At 42.7% G+C, this 23,443-nt stretch overlaps 1 protein-coding gene across 1 annotated transcript in view; it reads left to right on the top strand.

The window, feature by feature from the left end:
- The window catches only part of LOC132576410 (dynein axonemal heavy chain 6-like), a 125,100-nt gene that overhangs the window by 1,097 nt on the left and 100,560 nt on the right, over positions 1 to 23,443 (top strand). Inside the window, exons 2-7 of the mRNA XM_060245563.1 lie at positions 2,859 to 2,980; positions 12,085 to 12,256; positions 14,750 to 14,854; positions 14,945 to 15,063; positions 15,789 to 15,863; positions 20,554 to 20,641. Coding sequence (XP_060101546.1) covers positions 2,859 to 2,980; positions 12,085 to 12,256; positions 14,750 to 14,854; positions 14,945 to 15,063; positions 15,789 to 15,863; positions 20,554 to 20,641 — 681 coding nt within the window. The remainder of the gene's footprint in view (positions 1 to 2,858; positions 2,981 to 12,084; positions 12,257 to 14,749; positions 14,855 to 14,944; positions 15,064 to 15,788; positions 15,864 to 20,553; positions 20,642 to 23,443) is intronic.

Genomic DNA, 23,443 nt, shown 5'->3' with positions numbered 1-23,443 from the left:
GTGGTGGCGGCCTTCTTCCACTTCTCTTAAATACTAGTGCTGAGTCAATTGAATGCCAGCCGGAAGAGGACAGTTGCAGACCTTGTGGAACTGCACAAGGTTCTGCAAGGCCCTCACTTCAACTGGCCGTTGGTTCCACCAACGCGGCTACAATTGAGAAGGCCCTGTCTCTAGTTGATGTCAATCGGGCCTCTTTCGGCCCGGGGATTACTAATAGATTTTGTGATCCCGATCTAAGTACTCTCTGGGGAACATGTGGGGAGAGACGGTCCCTAAGGTAGGCAGGTCCTAGGCCATATAGGGCTTTAAAGATAATAACCAGCACCTTGTAACGAATTCGGTATACTATTGGCAGCCAGTGCAGTTCCCATAGTCCCGGCTGAATGTGCTCCCACCTGGGAAGACCCAATAACAGCCGGGCGGCCGTGTTCTGCACTAGCTCCAATTTCCGGGTTCGGCATAAGGACAGCCCCATGTAGAGGGCATTACAGTAGTTCAGCCTTGAGGTGACTGTTGCATGGATCACTGTTGCCAGGTTGCTGTGCTCCAGGAAGGGGAGCAACTGCCTTGCCCACCTAAGATGGAAAAACGCAGATTTGGCAGTGGCTGCTATCTGGGCCTCCATTGTAAAGGCAGGCTCCAGTAGCACCCCCAAGCTCTTGACCTTGTGCGCCATTGCCAGTGGCGCACTGTCAAACATCGGTAGGGGAATATCCCTTCCTGGACCACCACAACTCAAGCAAAGGACCTCTGTCTTCACTGGATTGAGCTTCAGTCTACTCAGCCTAAGCCATCCAGCCATGGCTTGTAGCACCAAGTCCAAATTTTCTGGGACACAGGCAGGCCGTCCATCAGTAGAGCTGGGTGTCATCAGTGTACTGGTGACAACTCAACCCATACCTCTGGGCAATCTGGGAAAGGGGGCGCATGTAGACATTGAACAACATCGGGGAGAGCACACCCTCTGAGGCACCCCACAGTCAAGCGCATCTCCGGGACAGGTTACCCCCAATTGCCACCCTTTGTTCCTGACCATCAAGGAAAGAGGAAGACCATTGCAAGGCCAACCCCTAAATTCCTGCGTCAGTGAGACAGCGGGTCAGCAACTGATGGTTGACCGCATCGAACGCTGCCGATAGGTCCAACAACATCAGTACCGCCGAGCCACCTCAATCTAGATGCCGCTGGAGGTCATCCACCAGGGAGACCAGCACTGTCTCCGTCCCGTGACCTGGACGGAAGCTGGACTGGTGAGGGTCTAGGACAGACGTGTCATCCAGAAAGCTCTGTAGCTGTAGCACTACTGCCCTCTCAGTAATTTTACCCAAAAAGGGTAAATTCGAGACCGGATGGTAATGTGCCAATTCAGCCGAGTCTGATGTTGATTTTTTTCAGGAGAAGGCGGACCACAGCCTCTTTAAGAGGTGTTGAAAAACGCCCTTCCACAAGGGATCTATTTACGATATCCCGCATAGGATATCTGAGCTCCCTCTGGCAAGCTTTAATTAGCCAGGAGGGGCAAGGGTCCAGATCACAAGTTGTAGGGTGTACAGTAGAGAGGATCCTGTCAACTTCCTCTAGACTGAGTGTATTGAAGCAATCCAGAACAAAACCAGAAGACAGGCACGGGGTCTCGAGTTCACATACTGTCTCCAATGTGGCAGGGAGGTCGTGGTGGAGCAATGAGATCTTATCTGCAAAAAAGTTCGCAAAAGCCTCACAGATGATATCCAATTCCCTAGAATTTAGCCTGCCTTGTGGCAGTGTTGTAAGAGCCTAAATTGTATTAAACAATTATGCCAGGCGCGAAATTGCAGACGCAATCTTGGCTGCAAAGTAAGTTTTCTTTGTGGCTTTGACTGCCATCTCATAGGACCTCATAAACTCTCTATAAGATGTTCTAGTCGCTTCATCTCGAGTACGCCGCCATTGCCTCTCTAGCCATCTGGGTCCTCGTTTCATCTGCCGCAACTCCAGGTTTACCATGGTGCTAGCTTAGAGCGAGGGTGCAGAGGATGCCAAGGTGTGATCTCATCGATGGCTCTGGAGAGTCTGTCATGCCAGGACTCAGTCAGGTCATCCAGGGAATTGCCAGGGGGCCAGGAATCCTGTAGAGCCATTTGGAACCGTTCCGGGTCCATCTGGCTCCGCGGGTGAGCTCAAATATGCTCACCATCTAAACTGGCTTGGGGTGGGACATCCACACGGGCCTTGAGGACATAGTAGTCCGACCATGGCACTGCTTTGGCAGTAATACCGTCCACTAAAACTCCCGCCACAAAGATCAAATCTAGCAGGTGCCCCGCCTGGTGAGTGGGCATTGTGACAAGTTGGGAGAGTCATGGATGACACTAGGTCCATTAACTGAGTGGAGGTCGTGTCATCGGCATGGACATTGAAGTCACCCAGGATCAAAAGCCTTGGGTACTCCAATGCCCAGTCTGTTACGGCCTCCATCAGGGACATGAGCCAAATAGGATAAATGTCTGATAGCCACAAGACATGAATGTCAGATGTTTGAGAGCCAGGAGGAAGGAATGCAAATAGATGTCGAGGTGGAAAGAAAGCAACTTTAACTTTAAATGCAGACTGCCTGCTGGCTTGGCTTGCAGAACTGATTTAAAGAGACAAATGCCTTCTCCAAGTCAGCTTATGGGCCAGTGGGGGCTTCAAGAGCCACACAATATGTGTGAAAGAGCCACATGTGGCTCCTGAGCCACAGTTTGGCCACCCCTGGTTTAAACTGTTTAGATCTACAGCACTATGCCATCCTAAATGCATAAAAAATATTGTTCTGCTGAGTCAAATGTATAAAGAGATAATTGGTTTCATTTATTGTTGTTATTTATTGTGTATAGAGTCTTGTGGATGCCTGGGATCGTAAGCTGAAGCTCTTTTCTTCTACCATGGTGGAATGGCTGACTTGTCAGAGGAATTGGATTTACCTTGAGCCAATCTTTCATGCTGCAGAAATAAAAAGGTATTGTTAGGTGCAACAGTACTGTCTTGCCTATCAGTGAAGAACTAAGGTGCCATAGGAGAGCCAAAATTACAGGCCAAAATGCCACAGGGATGCCACAAATATTGCAGTGAACCTGTTTGGCAGAACATGTCCTGTTTGACACTCAAGAGTTAGACTGTGAGTTGATCAAGGATCTATTCAGCTTACACTGAGCAACTTGGAACAACTGCTGAAAGCAATTGCAGCTGCCAGTTCACAGTTGGGAGTAGGCTTCTGAGATCATAGGAATATAAGAAGAGTCATGCTGGATCAAACCAAAGGTCCATCTGCATTTTATTCATGCAGTAGCCATGCTGGATCAGACCAAAGGCCCATCAATGTTTTGTTCATCCAGTGCCCAACCACCTGCCTTTAGGAATCTCACAAGCAAGATGACTGCAACATCTTCCTGCCTGTGCTCCCCAGCATACCTGATACTGGAGGAAATAGATATCCATCATAACTAGTAGCCTTAGATAGCCCCATCTCCCATCAATTTGTCCTCTTTTAAAGCCTTCCAAGTTGGTAGTCAACATTCTGTGGAGTCTTGCAAGCAAAAATTCTACTTCATGAGCTACTGGCATTAAAGTTGTGAGCAAGCAATTTGTCTGCTCCATAAATTAGTGTGCTCTGGGGCCCATCCTTCCTGAGCTGAAACAAAAATTTGTGAGCTGGAGGCTAAAAAACTGTGAGCTAGTTCTCACTAACTCTGCTTAGAAGGAACACTGGTCATCATCACATCCTGTGGCAGAGAGTTCCACAGTTCAACTACATGCTTTGTGAAGAAATACTTCCTTTTGTCTGTCCTGAATCTCCCACCTTCAGCTTCAGCGGATGATCCTGAGTTGTAGTATTATGGGAGAGAGAGAAAAGCTTCTCCATGTCCATTGTCTCCACACCATGCATAATTTTATAATTTACTATCATATTGTCTCTTGTGTATGTGTTGTGTGTGTTAAGTACCATCAAGTCACTTTTGACTTATGGCGACCCTATAAAAAAACTACCCTTCAGAAAACGGCAAGGTAGGCACTGGTAAAGATTTAAACAAATTTTGGTTTATTTAAACACACAGGCAGGGAAGGGGATTGATATTTACATAGGTTTTGGGATATGGGATGTATGTAGGCATAAATTTAAATATAAACACAGAACTGCATTTGAGGATGTTTCACCAGAGATGGTTTTTGATATAAAACTGTTTGGCTTCCCCTACAGATATTACAGATGTTAAAGGTTTTGTCTCAAAAGTTACTTAATCTAAATGTCCTGTTGTTGTTGTTGTCATTATTATTATTATTTAATTTATATTGCAACCCATAGGGGCTCAGAACGGAGTGGCTCATTGGTAGAGCATCTGCTTGGGAAGCAGAAGGTCCCAGGTTCAATCCCTGGCATCTCCAAAAAAGGGTCCAGGCAAATAGGTGTGAAAAACCTCAGCTTGAGACCCTGGAGAGCCGCTGCCAGTCTGAGAAGACAATACTGACTTTGATGGACCAAGGGTCTGATTCAGTATAAGGCAGCTTCATATGCTCATATGTTCATACAATAATAAAACAAACAATCAAAACCAGCTAAAATCATAATAAAATCAGTTACAGCATTGAGCTCAGAATCTAATCAGCACTTTACATACCATATATTATGATGCTACATAATGCACTGGCCCCCATCAGTAACAAACAGTCTGAATAATGATAAAGTAGCAATGCTATATTAATAGCATAATTTTTTCGGCACTGAGGTTGATATGACATCGCCCTTCACACATTACCCTTCACACAGTCTTGAGTGTACTCTTTCTTGTCCCTTTTGTTAAAACTAAAGTCTCTCTATCCCTTTTCTTCTGGAAAGATAGTTATTCTTTTCTCATGAAGAGCAATAACATTATCTATTGGCATGTTTGGGCCTTTCAAGGCCATCTCTAAACCCTTTGCCAAATCCTTCTCTTCCAGACGGACAGTCTTTGTACAGTGGACCTTAAGCTTAGAACTGAAGAAGTACAATACCCTCTCAAGAAATAAAGAAATGGAAATTGGGGGGGGGGGGGGATGGAATGGGGCAGAAATGGAACTGGGGGGGGGAGAAACTGAAATAAATAAATGCAAATCGGGGGGGGGGGATGGAAGGGGACAGAAATGGAACCAGGAGGGGGGGAAACTGAAATAAAGAAATGCAAATGGGGGAGGAGGAATAGAATGAAGCAGAAATTGAACCAGGAGGGAAAAGAAACTGAAAGAAATTGAAATAAGGGGGAAATGAACGAAGAGGGGGAGAAATGGAATGAGGGGGGCAAGAAATGGCAAGAGTAGGGGAGAAATGGAAAGAAAGAAAGGTCTTACCACTACATGCTGTTGCATGTCTCGGAAGGCTGACATGTGAGGTGACTGGACCCCCAGAATGCTGCACATGACCCTGGCGCTGGGAGGCTGCAGCTGGAGTGAAGCTAGGCCTCCCAAAGACAGCAGGTGATCCGAGCACTGGGAGGCTGGAGCTCCAGCAGGGCTGGGCTCCCTGAAAGCAGCAAGCCACATGGGTGCCAGGAGGCAGCCACTGGAATGCGGCTGGGCTCCCCCAACTCAGCAGACAACCTGGAAGCTGGGAGGCCGCTGCTGGAGAGTGGCTGGACCTTCCAAAGGCAGCAGGCAACCCGGGCAGCAGGAGGCAGCTGCTCAACCGGGGCTGGTCTCCCTGAAGGTGCCAAGGGACCTGAGTGCCAGGAGGCAGCCACTGAGGCACAGCTGGGCTCCCTGGAGGCACCAAGCAACCTGGGCACCAGGAGACAGCCGCTGAAGCGTGGCTGGGCTCCCCAAAGGTGCCAAGCGACCCAAGCTTCGGGAGGCAACCGCTGAAGCATGACTGGGCTCCCCAAAGGTCCAGGTGCTGGGAGGCAGCCACTTGAGTGTGGCTGGGTCCCCCGAAGGCGGCAAGCAACCTGGGCACTGGTGGCTGCCCTGTGAGCTTGGCTCGGCCCTGGAATGCAGCAGGCGACAGACGCCAGGGTGGCGCCGGAACACTAATGCATGCAGCTGGAATGCTTCCAATGCCAGCCAGAACTGCATTCCGGTGCATTCTGGCTCAAAAAAAGCCCTGCAAACAGTTATACATATTTTATGAGGCTGCAATTTTCGCTGGAATTGGTCTGCATTTACTTGGTGCCTCCAGCTACTTGACTTTGTTCTCTGTGGTCTCCAAGATAAGGAAGAAAGGTGTAGGTGAGCTCCTGTATGAGGACTAATGGAGTCCGGAGTCACTCCAGGGTTGCTAGTGACTGTCTGGATAAGCTGCTCAATCTTAACCTCTAAAAGTTTGTTTCTTTCAAGTATAACATCAATAGTTTTAGCAATTAACTGGGCAAATAGCTGGACAGAATCCTTTTGGTTGTTAGAGCTTGCACTGGAGCTGACATCTGTATGGTCTAAGTTACCTTTTTTAACATCTTGGAGCAGAGCAGTTGCCACACCCTGGTTGTTTGCTTCATCAGCATCTGGCAGATGATTAGCCAAAGGACCATAGCGATTAGAAGTGTGTATGGAGAAGGCATGGGGGAGCCATTTGAAGAAAAATTATCATCAATTTTTATCTGCTTCCTTGCTGGTAAAGAGGAGGAATCCTCTCCATCCCTCGCCCTTTTAATGTTGCCCATAAGAGGTTTGGAATAAATCTTTCTTCTGTTTTCCTAGCTTTGTTCTCTTAGGAATGTACTTAGTTCTCTGAACCAGCAGTTCACAGCTGCAGTTCTTAGGGGAGGTAGAGATAAAAAAAGTATCTTTTGCTCCAAGAAAGAGTTGCTGTCTTAATTAGCTAGCCATTGAAGACAATGCAGGAGAGGGTGGGAGTTGCTGGGACAGATAAAGTGCAAATAAAATAAGGACTCCTGAAGAAAAACACAACAGTTTAGTCTAAAAATCCGACAGAGAAAATCTGCTAAAAAAAAAAACCCAGTCTCAAATGGGACTACTTTATAAAAGCTAAAAGAGTCATTAATATGATAACCTTAAAAACACGGAGCTCCAAAACAGTGTCTGGCAACAGCAGCCTCCTGGAAGTTCTCTATGGAACTCAGTCAGACCCTCCTCCAAGTAATGAGTTGTAGAATTAGACTTTAAATTAGTTTTTTCCAGGACTTCTGATAGCTGAGGGTTTTTTCCTGAATTAAAACTGCAGGTGTCCTTTACCTTTACATCTTGTTCAAACTTCCTGTTTACACATGAAGCATGAGGCAAAGTTTCTCTCAAGAATGTGCATCATGCTCAACAGTAACCACTTGTGCTACTGCATGAGGTCATGCTCCTTGGTAAATAAGAAGAAATCAGTTGCTGTCTGTAGCTACTTTTGTCCAGTCTGGAAATTAAATTATCTCATTGACAAGAGAAGCAGCACATACCCCTGAGGTCATGGTCACTATATTGTGAAGCGTAGAGTCACTTGCATTTCACCTCATCATTGCACCTGTGTAGTCAGATTCATCTTCAAAATGACCAACACTGGAAATACTTTTTGCACCTATACCCATCAATGTTTAACTGATCCTCATAGGGCTGCTGTTCTAGCTCAAGGCACTTCCCTTATCCTAATCCTATTGTGCTGGGATACAGGAAAGCTTCAGGGGGAGTCAGAATCCAACTAACAGCAGATGGGATCAGCTGAGAATGGGATTTCAGTCTACTGTCCCTCTCAGAAAAAGTAGTACATAATGAAATTGGAAATCAGAAGCAATGGGCCTTTCATCTCCCCATTGCAAAATGGAGGGGAGAAAGACATAAATTTCTAGGATTTATTTCTCTTCACCTGAAAGTGAAAGCTTGGGCTGTGGAGAACAGAAGTGCTCTCTTGCGTTTCTCTAAGTCCAAGCTGACAGCTTCGGATAAGGAAAAGAAGAGAAGGAAAATCATCTGGGCTTCACCTCAGCCTGCCACCAAATTTGCTGTTCTGCAAGTCTGGGACATAGCAAGATTTCCAGGACAAAGGGTCAGAAGAATCTGACTTCCAGGTGATCCCAGAATGTGAGCTGGACTGGCAGGTGTTCAAGCATCCCTTCTTCAGGATAATTCAACATTCCTTTTGGATTAGTTAGAAATTCAGAATTACAGTATGCATATACATTATTGTCAAATGATGTTTAATTACTTTCAATATATATTAGACTTCTAAAGGTATTTTGTATGTTGTACTTTCAATAATTATTATGAAAGTACAATGTACATTTAAGTTCAAGATATTGTGGGAATGTAAATTGTTACACATACTTTCTCCTCTAATACATTTCTTATATGTTACTTGTTTTTAGAAATATTCTTTGGAAATCTGAGAGTGTTGTATGTTTGAGGAGAATGTAGCTGTTAGTGTACTTTCCAATGATAATTATTTTGCACTGAGAAAAAAAGTCATGCTAGACAATCACCTTGCAGAGCAATGCCTCATTAGTAGTTAAATATTGGATTGTAGTTATTATTTTGGTATAGACACTACTTTTAGAAAGCACAATTTGCAAGCTTAGTACTGAACTAATAAAATTATGATCTCTGACCAAGCATAGCCAAAATCAAAAAGTGTTTGGAGCTCCGGAGTAAAGAAAGACAGGCACAGGTAATAGCAATTTGAGGGTTTTTTTTAAAATCATTTGTTTATGATGTAACAGGTATTATAAACGACTAACCAAGTAGGAGTCTGATCCTTGATTGAAATCAGTGAGGTTGGTGAGCTAGGATGGCTAGACAGAAAAAGTTGTTTCAAGAAAACATTTAATTCTAGAATATCCTGGAGTACTAGTACAACAGGCCCAAAATACTGAGATTATTTAACAAAACCAAACATTTGATCTAGGTTGATCAAATGTTTGGTTTTGTTAAATAATCTCACTATCCTAGATCAACCATTGGACTCTATTGACTTTTTGATGAATAAGATTAATCAGTTCGGCTAATGGTTAGCAAGATAAATTACAGAAAAACAAAGTTCTTAGCCAAAAATATGGATACAGAACAAATATATCTATTTCAACAAAAGTCAGGATTCTCATATGAGAAAAAAGTGAAGTATTTGGGAATTTATATCTCAAATAGATGTAGCAGTTTAAAAACAGATAACTATGATAAACTACTTAAAGAGATAAAAAAAAGATTTAGAGAAGTGGGAAAACTTGAACATATTATTAATGGGAAGAATAGCTACAGTAAAAATGAATATTTTACCAAGACTGTTGTTTCTATTTCAAACCATCCTGGTTTTATTATCAAATGCCTTCTTTCAAGAATTGAACGAGATGGTTTCGAGGTTTATTTGGAGGAATAAAACACCAGGAATCAAATTAAAAGCCCTACAGAACTCTAAAACAAGAGCAGGTATGGGTCTCCCAGATTGGCAGCTATATTATAAAGCGTCACCTGGGTAAGAGATTGGGTATTACTGAAAGATAAAAAACAGCTATCTGTAGAAGGCTATGATCTTACTCTAGGCTGGCATGTGTACCTCTGGTATCAAAGACTGGAAGGGCACTCTTATTTTAAAAATCATTGGGTACAGAAATCCCTTTACTCGCCATGGGCATGGTTGAAACCAAAAATTTATCAGGAGATACCAAGATGGGTTTCTCCAACTGAAGCCTTTATACAACCAAATCTTCTAATGCAGAATAAGATCTATAGGTATGAAGATTTGTTGAAACAAGACAATAATCTGAAATCCAGGCAAGAATTGGAGGGCATGACTATTGATATGAGTTGGTGGCCGAGAACCCAACTGGAATCTAGATATGTTAAAGATAAAACAACAGGTTTTCATGTGGAACAATATGTATTTGATAAAATTCTTCTGGGACCCCAGGAGAAATTGATGGCAAAAATATACTCATACTTACTGCAGATGAGAATACAAGGCAAGACCATAAAAGACTGTATGATACAATGGGCTAAGAATATTGGTCGTAATATCACTTTAGATGAGTGGGACGCAATGTGGAAATTTAACATTAATTTGACTAAGGCAATGGCATTTAAAGAAAATATGTATAAGATGTTTTAGAGATGGTATATAACCCCTCAAAAATTATCAAAAATGTATGTTAATATGTCAAATAAATGTGGGAAATGTATGACCCCTGTTGGGTCTTTTTATCATATGTGGTGGACCTGCAAGAGAGCCAAAAGCTATTGGAAGATGGTGCAAGATCTGATACAGAATATATTGAAAATACAGATTCAATTTAAACCAGAGTTATTTTTATTGAACATATACTCCAATAAATATACAAAAAAGACAAGGCATTTAATGGCACATCTTAACACAGCAGCCAGAATTTTGTTCACGCAGAAATGGAAACTACAACTAGTGCCTACAAAATATGAGGTGGTTGGGAAAATATTGGAGACTGGTGAGATGGACTATTTATCTTCATGATTGAGTGGCAAATCTAAAGAAGAAGCAAGAAAAAATTGGGAGCCATGATACGTTTGGTTTGATGCTCTTAGCTAATTTTCTGATTAAGATTGATGTGAAACATAATTTTTTTTACTTACTACTGTTACGTGGTATTGTATGTATATTGAGACTATGATCCAAATTAAGAAAGCTGGAGCAAGATTTAACGATACATATATAACATTGAGCATTGAGATTTTATGCTGAAAATATGGAAAGATGTTATGGTCTTTTGCATGGTGAATGACATAGGGTCATGCAGAATGGACCACTTTTCTGTCTATCTATGTACTATTTATTTTCTATACCCTTTTATCCCCTTTGTCCCTTATTTTTGCTTATATGAAAACTTAATAAAACTTTTAAAAAGGAAAACAAAACATTTGGATAGCATTGCCTGACATGTTGTTTTTCATAGTTTCTCTGCAAAGCCACATATAGATTCTGTGTTAGCACAGGAGCACCTCCAAAAAGTTTAAGACTGGTCGGCCCCTTTTTCCAGGAGATACCTGTCTTTCAGATGAGTAGTTAAAACTTTCTCAGTTCTTTTCTGAATGCTGTGTAGATTTCCAAGAGAACTTTTCATAGTTGCTTCTGTGTTAGTGTAGAACCAATATGTATGAATAAACAGATGCCATTAAAAACATTAATTATAGGTAAACAATTTGCTTTTTTCAAGTTTATTGACCTTTGGAAAAATGTGGGGACTTTTATAGCTATTTTATAGTCTCTTCTATATGCACAGTTTAAAACCACAAGGATTTCAAACATTAGGCAGTTCTATAAGTTTCATAGATTCTAAGTAAGGAAAGCAAAATCAGAATTTAGTTGTAGCAGATAAAAAAATAAAAGCTTAGATAGAGGACAGGGATGTTAAAACAAACACGAGCCCTGCAGGGAATGGGCAGAATAGAAATATACTAAAATAAATAAATAAAATGTAAGAAAAACAATTGCTTGGAGAACCTGATGCAAATAGCATAAAATAATGCAAATTAATATTCATAGAATGTTCATAGAAGATGGAGGGAGGCAGTTATTGTCCTCTTTTCACAGAAGTTCCCTATGTCATATGGCATCCTATCCAGGAGTGTCTCTCATCCTTCACAAGCAGCATTTGGAGGTTGTAGGAGGCTGCTTGGAGAGAAGAAAGATGGTGAAAAGTCATTTCAGTAAACCTGCTTCATAATTTCTGATCCTGCCCAAAGGGTTAAGTCCTATGAAGCACAGTGACTTTATTCTCACACATGCAGATATTTCCTGCCTTCCCCTCTCCCAGAAGCCCTCGTTTCCCCCTAAAAATGCTGAAGTTGGGTGTGTGTGTGTGTCCATTTTGGATAACATGCCACACAGCACAGGAGACTGCAATGAAGAGGGAATATGGGGTGAAATTGTGCCCCCTCTCTCTTTTGCAATTGAAGAGGAACAATTTCTCCTATTTCCCCTTTCTCACTGTTGCATTTTGTCCACAAAGATTCCCAAACACTCAGAATCTACTTTTCAAGGGTCACAGGGGAGCTGTTAGAGGAAGGAGAAGGAGGGGATCATCCTCCAACTGTGCCTTACGTTTATGGTTTGTAGGATCCACCTGCAGTTTATTACATGTGAATTTTACAATTCTCTTTTAGAAAATTTCCCTAAGAATATTTATGATTTGAAAACAGGCAGCTTCCAGCAGAGGCTAATCTTTTCTCTCAAGTGGATAACAAATGGAAAGAGCTGATGAAACGTACAGAAGAGTATCCAAATGCTCTTCGAGCAGCTACAACTGTAGGAGTTTTTGAAACGATGCAGACTAACAATGCTCAACTGGAGAAAATACAGAAATCTCTTGAGGTAATATCCATGGTTCCTAAATTAGTGGGAAACTCCCGCAGAAAATCAAATTATTGAGATTAAATTGGGCTACAAGTTTGTTAACATTTCTTGTGAAGGTGTCATAATACATTCCAGTCCAATCCAGCAGCAAAATATTCAGTGTGTATCATCAGTATTTCTATTTCTCAACATGGCTCCATTTGCAGATACTTCAGTCCACAAACTAGGGCTATGTACAGAGAAAGGAGATATATCTATGAACTTGGGGGAATTCCAGGCTTGCAGAAAAGTCCAAAACCCAAACAGTGATTTTTTTTTTTTAATGACCATGTTAGCACTTGTGTAGAGGCAATGCAGCCACTGCCAATGAATCAGCTGGCTGGCAGCCAAGGGAGGGAGGCAGATTTCAAGGCAGGAAAGGGAAGAACTAACTGATGCAAGACTGCAGATGGAGACTATATGAGGGAGACTGTGGCCACTTTAGAAGTATTGGGAGGGTGGCGCTAGGGAAGGAAGTGAGGGTGGGTGAGGCAGCAGGAAAGAGTGAAGAAGGTAGGAAGAAAGGTGAAGGAGCGGAGACAGCATTAGAGGGCCATGGGGGGGAGACAGTAGGGACAAGCAGGGATCTGTAGGGATGGGTGGAGGAGATGCTGTCATGAGGATGATCTAGGCAGGCAAAGGTGGCAGCAGCACAAGGAGGAAAAACAAGAGAACAAGAAGGGGATGGAATGAGCCAACAAAGAGGGTGGGGAAGAGAGAGAAGCAGAGGCTAAAAGGGAGGGAATGGACTGCTGGGGGGAGAATCAAGATAAAAGAATGGGATGTCATTTTCCCCAAACTGGGAGTCTTATGAATCCCCTGCTTGTATAACTCTTAACATGAACCAGTCTCCCTCAGCCAGTAGGAACTTTCTATCTCAGTACTTTCCCTGCATTTGAGAGATCAAGATGGGTAGCTGTGTTCATCTGTCTGTGCCAGCAGGGCTGGCCCTTCCACTAGGCATATTAGGCATTTGCCTAGGGCACCAGCCCTGGGGGGGGGCACCAAATTAGGCACCCCCATGTAACTATGTTTAAAAAAGATTTGCTGCTGAGCACTAGCTAGGAGTCCCTACTCAAGATGGTGCCAAAGCTTCCTGCCAGCGCCATCTTGACTCCCAGCTAGTGCCTGCCTGCACCATGGTGCTTCCCACCCTCCCTGATTTGCTGCTTTCCTCCCTTGGCTGCCACCTTTCCCTGCCTCCTTCCAGTCAGGCTACAGCTTTCCCACCCTCTGATTCACTCTCTCCCCTCCCCGATTCACTGCTTTCCCCTCTTGGCCACCACTTCTCCCTGCCTCCGTGGCAACTGCAATCACTCAGCATCCCTGTCACCTTGGCAACCACCACTAGGTCCTGCCACGTGCCTCATCTATTCTTGAAGGCAGTCAAGGAGGGTCTGGAGCTGTGCAAGGGAACGCTCCAGGCCTGGAGTTCCTTTGCCTCGGGAGGGTCGCTTTTGGGCTTCTTCAGACACAAGCCTGCACTCCTGAGAGAGGCTTGGCTTGCACTTGGTCTGCCCCAGTTTTCTTTTCCCCAGATTTTGAGAGATGAGCCAGGGGAGTGAGTAGGGCCTTTCTGATTATGATGATGATATTGGATTTATATCCCACCCTCCACTCTGAGTGGCTCACAATCTCTTTTATCTTCCTCCCCCATAACAGACACCCTGTGAGGTGGGTGGGGCTGAGAGGGCTCTCACAGAAGCTGCCCTTTCAAGGACAACCTCTGCCAGAGCTATGGCTGACCCAAGACCATTCCAGCAGCTGCAAGTGGAGGAGTGGGGAATCAAACCCAGTTCTCACAGATGAGTCCATGCACTTAACCACTACACCAAACTGGCTCTCATGATGATTCTAATGATTCTGCAAGAGGAGAGGCAGTCACCTCTCCAGGAATCTCTTGAACAACTGGGCAGGGGGTGCACACAGAGAGACCCTCCCAATTCCCTGGGGCTTGGCTGCCTCCTCTTGGTCAGCATCCCTCACTTCTTCCCCACCCCCACCTTGCTACAACTCCTTGCTCATTCTCCTTGGTCAGGTTGTTTATGGTGGGTGCATAAACAACCATAAACAACCTGACCAAGGAGAATGAGCACAGCAGCAACAGCTTGAAGGAAGAGGTAGGTGCTTGGTGGTGGGGTGGGGGCTGTCGGGCTTAAGGTGGCTTCTTGTATTGGGGCGGGGACTTCCAGTAGATAAGCTTGTTTGGTGTGGTTACTGGAGTTGACCTCTTGGTCTTCTTTGCTACCTCGGAATGGCAGGGCAATTTCTCTGCGGTTCTCTTTGCAAGGGTGGGATGTAATCCTAAAGACTTGGGTTGGGGGTGGGGTGGGACAGAAATCAGCCTAGCCTGTGAAAGCTGAATTCAGGGAAAAGAAGCACCTCGACACTGGAAAGTACAGACCACTATATTATAGCTTCATTTTCACTTTATAAGTTTTAACTAAATTTTATTTTTAATTTTTGGGACAGGGTTATCTTGAAGTTAAACGTATGATTTTCCCAAGATTTTATTTTCTCAGCAATGCTGAACTTCTTGACATACTAGCTGAAAGAAAAACTCCTGATACTGTGCAGGTACTATATCAGATATAATATACATTTTTATTTTAGGCATATTTACAGGCTTAATATTAATTGTATTATTTTGATTCATTTGTTATACAGCCTCACCTTGTGAAATGTTTTGCTAATATAAAGAAATTATGTATACGCACTCAAGAACAGAGACCTCCGGTGGTTTTAATGATCAAGTCTGCTGAAGGGGAAATGCTTCTAGTACCAAAGTATGATATATAATTATTTAAAAATTTTAAGATGTCACTCATGATGCATAAACAAAAACTATTTTCCATAGATTTTCAGGCAACTCATTATAGTTAATTTTTAGTTTTGTTTATATAAATATAAACTACTTAAGTGTTTTATGTGCACATTTTGATATGTGTGTGGAATGTACTTTCCTGACTTTTCTGGAGCTATTATAAATCTTCATCTGCTGTTTCAGTGTACAGTTTTAAATGGCTTTAAATATAAAATGCAACGAAGAAACTTACTAGGTCAAGAAGATTTTATTGTCAGCAAAAAGCATTTTAAAGCTTGGAAATAAACGAATTTATAATACTTAAATGTAAAGGTAGTCCCCTGTGCAAGCACCAGTCGTTTTCGACTCTGAGGTGACGTTGCTTTCACAGCGTTTTCACGGCAGACTTTTTACAGGGTGGTTTGCCATTGCCTTCCCCAGTCATCTATACTTTCCCCCCAGCAAGCTGGGTACTCATTTTACTGACCTCAGAAGGATGGAAGGCTGAGTCAACCTGGAGCCGGCTACCTGAACCAGCTTTCGCTGGGATCGAACTCAGGTCATGAGCAGAGGGCTCCGACTGCAGTACTGCAGCTTTACCACTCTGTGCCACAAAGCTTTTGTTTATAATAGTTATGTCTATTCAAATGTATCTTTTTTTCTATTAAATTAAAGTTAAACAGTTACTTTTCAAATAATATGTTGTAGGGCTGTTCGTATTAGAGGTCCAGTTGAGCAGTGGCTAGGAAGTGTTGAAAGTACCATGTGTGATATGGTAAAAAGGTAAATATAGAGTATTGCTAGCCTTATTGTTGATCGTTATGGATTGTTTGTTGTTTAGATGTTTAGTTAAAAGATGTTTCAAGACCATATTTGCTAAGAACATTCAAGTTAATTTCACATGGAAAATTAGCAGAAAATATTGTTTTTAAAATGGTTTTTTTAAAAAAATGTTTTAAATGGTTTTTTAATTGTTTTTTATTACAGTTTTCTGGGGGCCAAAATTTATATGGCATAATCTTTGATTGGTTATCTTAACATTTGATTTATAATTTACTACAGCTGTGGAGGGCCCCAGATTGGGTCAGAGTCCTGGGGAGTGTTAGCTCCCAAAGATGCTGTTGCCTCATTGGGAAAATACATGGGTAATAAGAACATAAGAGAAGCCATGTTGGATCAGGCCAATGGACTATCCAGTCCAACACTCTCTGTCACACAGTGGCCAAAAAAATTATATATAGATATATACACATTGTGGCTAATAGCCACTGATGGACCTCTGCTCCATATTTTTTATCTAACCCCATCTTGAAGCTGCCTTTGCTTGTAGCTGCTACCACCTCCTGTGGCAGTGAATTCCACATGCTAATCACCCTTTGGGTGAAGAAGTACCTCCTTTTATCCGTTCTAACCCAACTGCTCAGCAACTTCATTGAATGCTCACGAGTTCTTCTATTGTGAGAAAGGGAAAAAGTACTTCTTTCTCTACCTTCTCCATCCCATGCATAATCTTGTAAACCTCTATCATGTCACCCCACAGTCGATGTTTCACCAAGCTAAAGTGCCCCAAGCGTTTTGACCTTTCTTCATAGGGAAAGTATTCCAAACCTTTAATCATTCTAGTTGCCCTTTTCTGCACTTTTTCCAATGCTATAATATCCTTTTTGAGGTGCAGTGACCAGAATTCTACACAGCATTCCAAATGAGACCGCACCATCGATTTATACAGGGGCATTATGATATGGGCTGATTTGTTTTCAAATCCCTTCCTAATAATTCCCAGCATGGTGTTGGCCTTTTTTATTGTAATCACCCACTGTCTTGACATTTTCAGTGAGTTATCTACCACGACCCCAAGATCTCTCTCTTGGTCAGTCTCTGCCAGTTCACACCCCATCAACTTGTATTTGTAGCTGGGATTCTTGGCCCCAATGTGTATTACTTTGCACTTGGCCACATTGATCATCTTCCACATTGATGCCCACTCACCCAGCCTCAACAGATCCCTTTGGAGTTCCTCACAATCCTCTCTGGTTCTCACCACCCTGAACAATTTAGTGTCATCTGCAAACTTGGCCACTTCACTGCTTACTCTCAACTCCAAATCATTTATGAACAAGTTAAAGAGCATGGGACCCAGTACTGAGCCCTGCGGCACTCCACTGCTTACCATCCTCTACTGCAAAGACTGCCCATTTATACTCACTCTCTGCTTCCTATTAATTAGCCACTTTTTGATCCACAAGAGGACCTGTCCTTTTACTCCTTGACTCTCGAGCTTACTAAGGAGCCTTTGATGTGGAACTTTATCAAAAGCTTTCTGGAAGTCAAGGTGAACAATATCTATCAGGTCTCTTTTGTCCACATGTTTGTTCACTCCCTCAAAGAAATGTAGCAGGTTAGTGAGGCAAGATCTTCCCTTATAGAACCCATGCTGAGTCTTCCTCAACAACTTGTGTTCATCAATGTGCCTACTCATTCTGTCCTTGATAATGGTTTCTACCAACTTTCCCAGTATTGAAGTCAGATTGATTGGTCTGTACTTTCCCAGATCTCCTCTGGAACCCTTTTTAAAGATGGGGGTGACATTTGCTACCTTCCAGTCCTCAGGAACAAAGGCAGATTTCAATGAAAGATTACATATTTTTGTCAGAAGATCCACAAGTTCAACTTGGAGTTCTTTCAGAACTCTTGGATGTATGCCATCCGGACCTGGTGACTTATTAGTTTTTAATTCGTATATCATGACTGCATTTCCCCACAATGTTGGTGCCAACATGTACCACGACCACTGGCTCCTCCCCAGCACTGTCTATCAGCCTATCTACTACACGCGTAATGTCCGCTACTTTTGCACCAGGCAGGCAAGTCACCATACGGTCAGTACGTGGTTTTTTCCACCCAGCTGTCTACTTGCCTAAGGATCGAATCACCAACTACCAACCCCCCCCCCCCTCTCCCTGCCCAGGGATGGTTCCTTGGCGCGAAAGGATTCCTGCTCTTCAACTGAAGAAGAGGTCCCTTCTGAGGGCGCATTCCCCTTATCCTCAGCCTGGTGCCATGTTCCCTCTCGACCCTCATGCTCCATGGCAGCAACGGGACTGCCACATTAAGAGCGGGGTTTATCTAACACGTTCCCAAGAGTCTTCTCCGAGTGCCTAACTGACTGTCTCTGCTTCTCCAGGTCAGTCACCTCAGCCTCAAGGGTACGAACTCATTCCCTGAGGACCAGGAGCTCCTTGCATTGAGCACACACCCAAGACTTCTGTCCTGTGGGCAGATAGTCATACATGTGACACAGTGTAAAACACTGGAAAGCCCCCACCCCCCTGCTGGTATTTTACCTTCATGATAATTTTTTTTAAATATACAGTCCCCTTTTAAACCCTGTTTGTTTATGTGGCTCCCCGTCTGGAGAGTCTACTTACCTTATTGGGAACACAAGGAATCTGGGTTCCTGGTCCTTACAAAGCCCCCAGGCTAAGAGCCACAGGCCAAGAGCCCTTTAGCTCTCTGGCAAGGCGCAGCTTAACAATGCAAAGAGGGTGGGGAACACAGCCACTCCTAATCAATCAGCAACAATTACCTTCAATCACCTTCACCTTCAGCCCTTCACACAAACTCAGAAGTTTTCAGCAACTCCCCCAGCTCCTGAGCCAGAAACCTCACGCTTGTAGCACTTCTCTGCTCTATCCCAGAGCTCTCTGCAATGTGCTCAGTCTCTGGCAAGGCGCAACTTAATAATAAAAACTTGCATCCCCCCCCAATTCAAAGCTAATATTACTTTTTGAGGTGATGTAGGTGAGAAAAGCAAGGGCGTTAAACATTCCTTCTCCCAAGGCCATTACTGTCATCCTCACAGCTATATTCAAGGATCCTCACAGTTTCTTTCAAATGAAAATCAAAATGTCAGAAGATCTAATCTCACATCTCTTATGTTACATATATTTTGGACTATAAAATAAGGGGCAAGAAGCCACAATTTCTTACAATGCTTACATCTTTTCATTAGATTTAGAAGTTGTTGTGCCTGGATCTACTTAGTCCTAGCACAATCCCATTTAACAGTTTTATGTATACTGCATCAGGGAGCAACATTTCCTAGCTCTTCAATACACATTCCTTTTGCAGTAAGTAGTGCAAGCCATTACTTTGAAGTTCATGGGGAGATAATATGCACAATGCCATTTGTGGCTGAAATTGGTAAAAATTGTTAATTCTATTAATATTATCTGTGGCGGTAGATAGCCAAATTCTTTGGCAATCTAAAAATTAATTCAGGGTGTTGCTATTGACCTTTAAAGCCCTGTATGGCATCACACGAGCATCCCTTAAATATCACTTTCTCTCTCACTCCAGTTATCTTCGGAGGTCCTGTTTTAGTTGCCTCAACCATCTGAGTCTAGAAAGGTGGCAACCTGAGAAAGGGCTCTGTTATGTATGAGAATCCATGTGTTCCTGCCTGGCTCATTGAAGCCTGAAGAACTGAGCTTGGGGACTTAGGAACAATGGGCAGTAGGATCCAAATCCAAACTGCCCTGCTCCAATCACAGACCCCCCTGCTAGTTTGAATGACGCAATAACGTGCTAGTGCAAGAACCCAGTGTTGTATATAGTTGGCCCAGCAGGCCCCATTCCTCAGTCGTGTTAGTGCAGCCATCTACCATGCTGTACTCAATAAAGAGCTTGTTATCACTACCACCTCGCCTCTTCAATGCCTAAGAACCCACTATATTATAGGCTCCCTCCCCAGAGAGATTAATCTGTCTCCCTAATAGTGTTCATGGGTGTTTTCATGGGTGTTTTGTTGGGCATACCCCCAGTATTTGCCCTCTCCCCTGGTTTTGGTGTTGTTTTTGTGTTCTTATCTTGAGTCATTTTGTAATGTGTGTGTGTGTGTGTGTTATGTGCACTGCCTTCTAACTGACAATACTAAGTGCAATCTTAAGCAGAATTCTACCCTTCTATGTCCATTAAAGTCAATTTTAAATTTTTATATGTTTTGTTTAAAACATTTTATGCCACCCTTCACCCAGCCAGTTCCTATGCTGTTGATATGCTAATAAAATTTTTAAAGACCATTTAAGTTACTCTAATACTGTCCATATGCCATACCACTGGTGACTTAAGGTACAATATTTTTGATAGATGGGTTATAGGAAGAGAAATGTGCTTCAGGCTTTGTATATTCTTGCACTTCCTCTTTCTCAGAAAACCATAGTTGGCCCAGTATTACAGCTGAACCAGATGAAATATTGCTGCAGGATAGTAAGCACTCTAATACTATGACATGTTTGGAAGAAACTGGAGAAAAGAAACAATGAGTAGTAAGAGCTTTATGCGTCTTGCAATGTCTGATTCCATGCTAAGAAACGTTCCATTATAATAAACTAGGAAGAAAGTCTAGTAAGTCAGTAGTGATAATTGTATTGTGATAGCATATTTTTATTCTAATTGTGCAATGTTTATGTAGATTTATAGCTGTTGGAATTGCAGAATGGAGTCAGATGGAATTTAAAGAATGGTTTTTTACTCATCCAGGACAAGTAATTCTACTTGTGGTAAGAAATATTTACAAGTTTAGTAAAAACATTATTATAATACTGCTTTAATTTGGGGAAAAATTGACACTAATAATCAGATTCTGTATTGAAGACATCCTATATTGACATACAAGAGTAGTTTCCTATACAGTGCAATTATAGCAATTATATGCAATTATAGCATATCCTCTATCAGGGATGGCCAACGGTAGCTCTCCAGATGTTTTTTGCCTACAACTCCCATCAGCCCCAGCCAGCATGGCCAATGGCTGGGGATGATGGAAGTTGTAGGCAAAAAACATCTGGAGAGCTACCGTTGGCCACCCCTGTGAGAGTCTATCTCTTCTCTGCTTTCTTTCCTCTGTTTTTGGTGCTAGAGGAAGCAGGGGCAGTGGCAACTTTAAATGTCAGATAGGACGCTTTTAATGCTTGCCTTCTTTTTTTCTGAATGGAATAGGAAAAACAGGAGCTATTGTAAGCATGAGCATTACTTGATGAAGCCTGAGGAAACCTTGGGCTTATTTGCATCTTTCTCCTTTCTCTGCTTATTTGCAAGTCAATAATGAAAGACTTCCAGATTTGTGGCAAATCATAGTATGTTATTATATCCAAACCATACAGTTCTCTCCAGATCAAGATTCTAAACTAGGATTAAGTTAGATTTTAAAATCCTGGTTTGCAGTGAAGAGTGAAAGCCATAGTTTTATTCAGACATAATGACAAAACGTGGATACCTTAAGTAAGTGATAGCCCACATGAGGAGAAAAGAGAAAGCAGTAGGAAATATGCGGGGTCAAAGATTCTTTAGGCTTGTTCCTTTAGCATAATTCTAAAGATTGAAGGCTGAATTCCTAGTCATACCTTCCAGGGAATTAAATTTATTGGGGGAAAGGTATTGGCCAGTGACAAAGACATTGTAGAATTGTTGTGATGAATACGGCATTATATTGTGTTGTGTAGAAATACAGTTCTAATTCTATCTAATTCTATGGGGAGGGACGGTGGCTCAGTGGTAGAGCATCTGCTTGGGAAGCAGAAGGTCCCAGGTTCAATCCCTGGCATCTCCAAAAAAAGGGTCCAGGCAAATAGTTTTAAAAAACTCACCTTGAGACCCTGGAGAGCCGCTGCCAGTCTGAGAAGACAATACTGACTTTGATGGACCAAAGGTCTGATTCAGTATAAGGCAGCTTCATATGTTCATATGTATCTCCAGTGCATCAGCAATTTATTTATTTATTTTATGACTTCTATCCCGCCCTTCCCAACAAGTGGCTCAGGGCGGGATAGGCTCAGGAAGTGGATCAGCAATGCTAAAGGGACACTAATACAGAAAGGTCTCCCATCTCTTGCCTACAAAATGAAGGCTATGAAACTCAAATACTCCCCCCCCCCCAGTCACACTCAAACTCCACCCCCCCCCCCCCCCCAGTCCCCTGTGGAAGGAAAGAGCCAGAGCTTCCTTTACCCAGTTCCCTGGATCCCATGGGAGAAATACAAAGAAAGCTTCTTTTAAGCCAATGAGTGCTAATGTTTTAAGCATGTTTTAAGTTTTTTAAAAAATATACTTGTTTGTCTGTGTCCTTTATCAAGTTTATATCTCTGCTACGTAATCTTAAATAGGTACACAAATGGCCCAGCCCGGCATGGCTCAGCCCAACCCAACATGGCCCGGCCCAACAAGGTCTCATTTATGTCAAATCCGTCCCTCATGACTTTGACACCCCTGTCTTAGAGCTCTTTAATTTCTTTTTTCATTTTTTTTCTAGAGTAGTCCCATATTTCTCCTTTTCCATCCTCCTGTTTTTCTTCATAGTTTGAACCTGACTGCCCTCCCCCACCTTCTGTATTTCTGGCTGTCCTGCAGCACACACCTCATGTAAGATGTGCAGGGCTTTTCAACACCATGGGTTTTTTTGTAGCGTTCCAAGTGTTATTAGGTATTCCAGTTATTGGTGGGAGAAAAACTTAATTTCACAGTCAACTACATTTGTTCCAAAACTAAAAGAAATGTCAGCAAAAACAAATGTAGACTAATAACACTATCTCAGTACAGTGCATCCTTTTTCTTTTTAAGACTTGACAGCATCTTCAGAACACACACATTGGCAGTGAAGTATTTTGTGCCCTTTACCCAAGTAAAACCCAAATCCAAATCCCTTTATTGGCATAGAAATAAAAAGTACAGCATAGCAAATTTACATGGAGTTTCAGCTATAAAAACCAGTCAAACATCAAGAAGGGGAGCTAGTCTTTTGCTCCCTGATTGTTATGGCAGCCCAAAGGTACATTGCAACCAGGCTTGTGATATGGGAACATTGGTCAGATAGTATAAAAAAAACTAACTTCGCTTCAGGTAATCCATAAAAATTAGACAGAATAGGTTTGATTATGCAGTCCCGCACTTCCCCATAAAAATCACAATAAAATAAGACATGAGCTACCGTTTCAAGGTGCCTTCCATTACATGGGCAGACTCTATCCTGACAAGGGATGTTGGCAAACCTCCCAGACAATACCGCTGAGGGTAGAACATTGAGTCTTGCTAACATAAAAGAGCGGCGTAACTGGGATGAAGTAATCTGAGAAAGGTAGGCAGCAGGCAGCCCGTGATCTGGGAAGATACCAAATGCTAATGGGGAACAAGTTTTATGTCCCGAAGAACAAAGGGACTGTTTCTCAATATCTAAGATCCTCTGTTTCAGGATTCTGAATGCCTGCATTTCACTTAGCATACAGAGGTTGTCCAAGGGTACACCTATGGAATGTATTTTCTTCTGGATCTGACTATACCAAGTGGAAACGAAGGACTCCGCTAGCATC

The sequence above is a fragment of the Heteronotia binoei genome, chromosome 1 (genome assembly GCF_032191835.1).
Source record: "Heteronotia binoei isolate CCM8104 ecotype False Entrance Well chromosome 1, APGP_CSIRO_Hbin_v1, whole genome shotgun sequence".
NCBI lineage: Eukaryota > Metazoa > Chordata > Lepidosauria > Squamata > Gekkonidae > Heteronotia > Heteronotia binoei.
The sequence above is the reverse complement of the archived record's forward strand: the minus strand, read 5'-3'. Positions and strand labels throughout refer to the sequence as shown.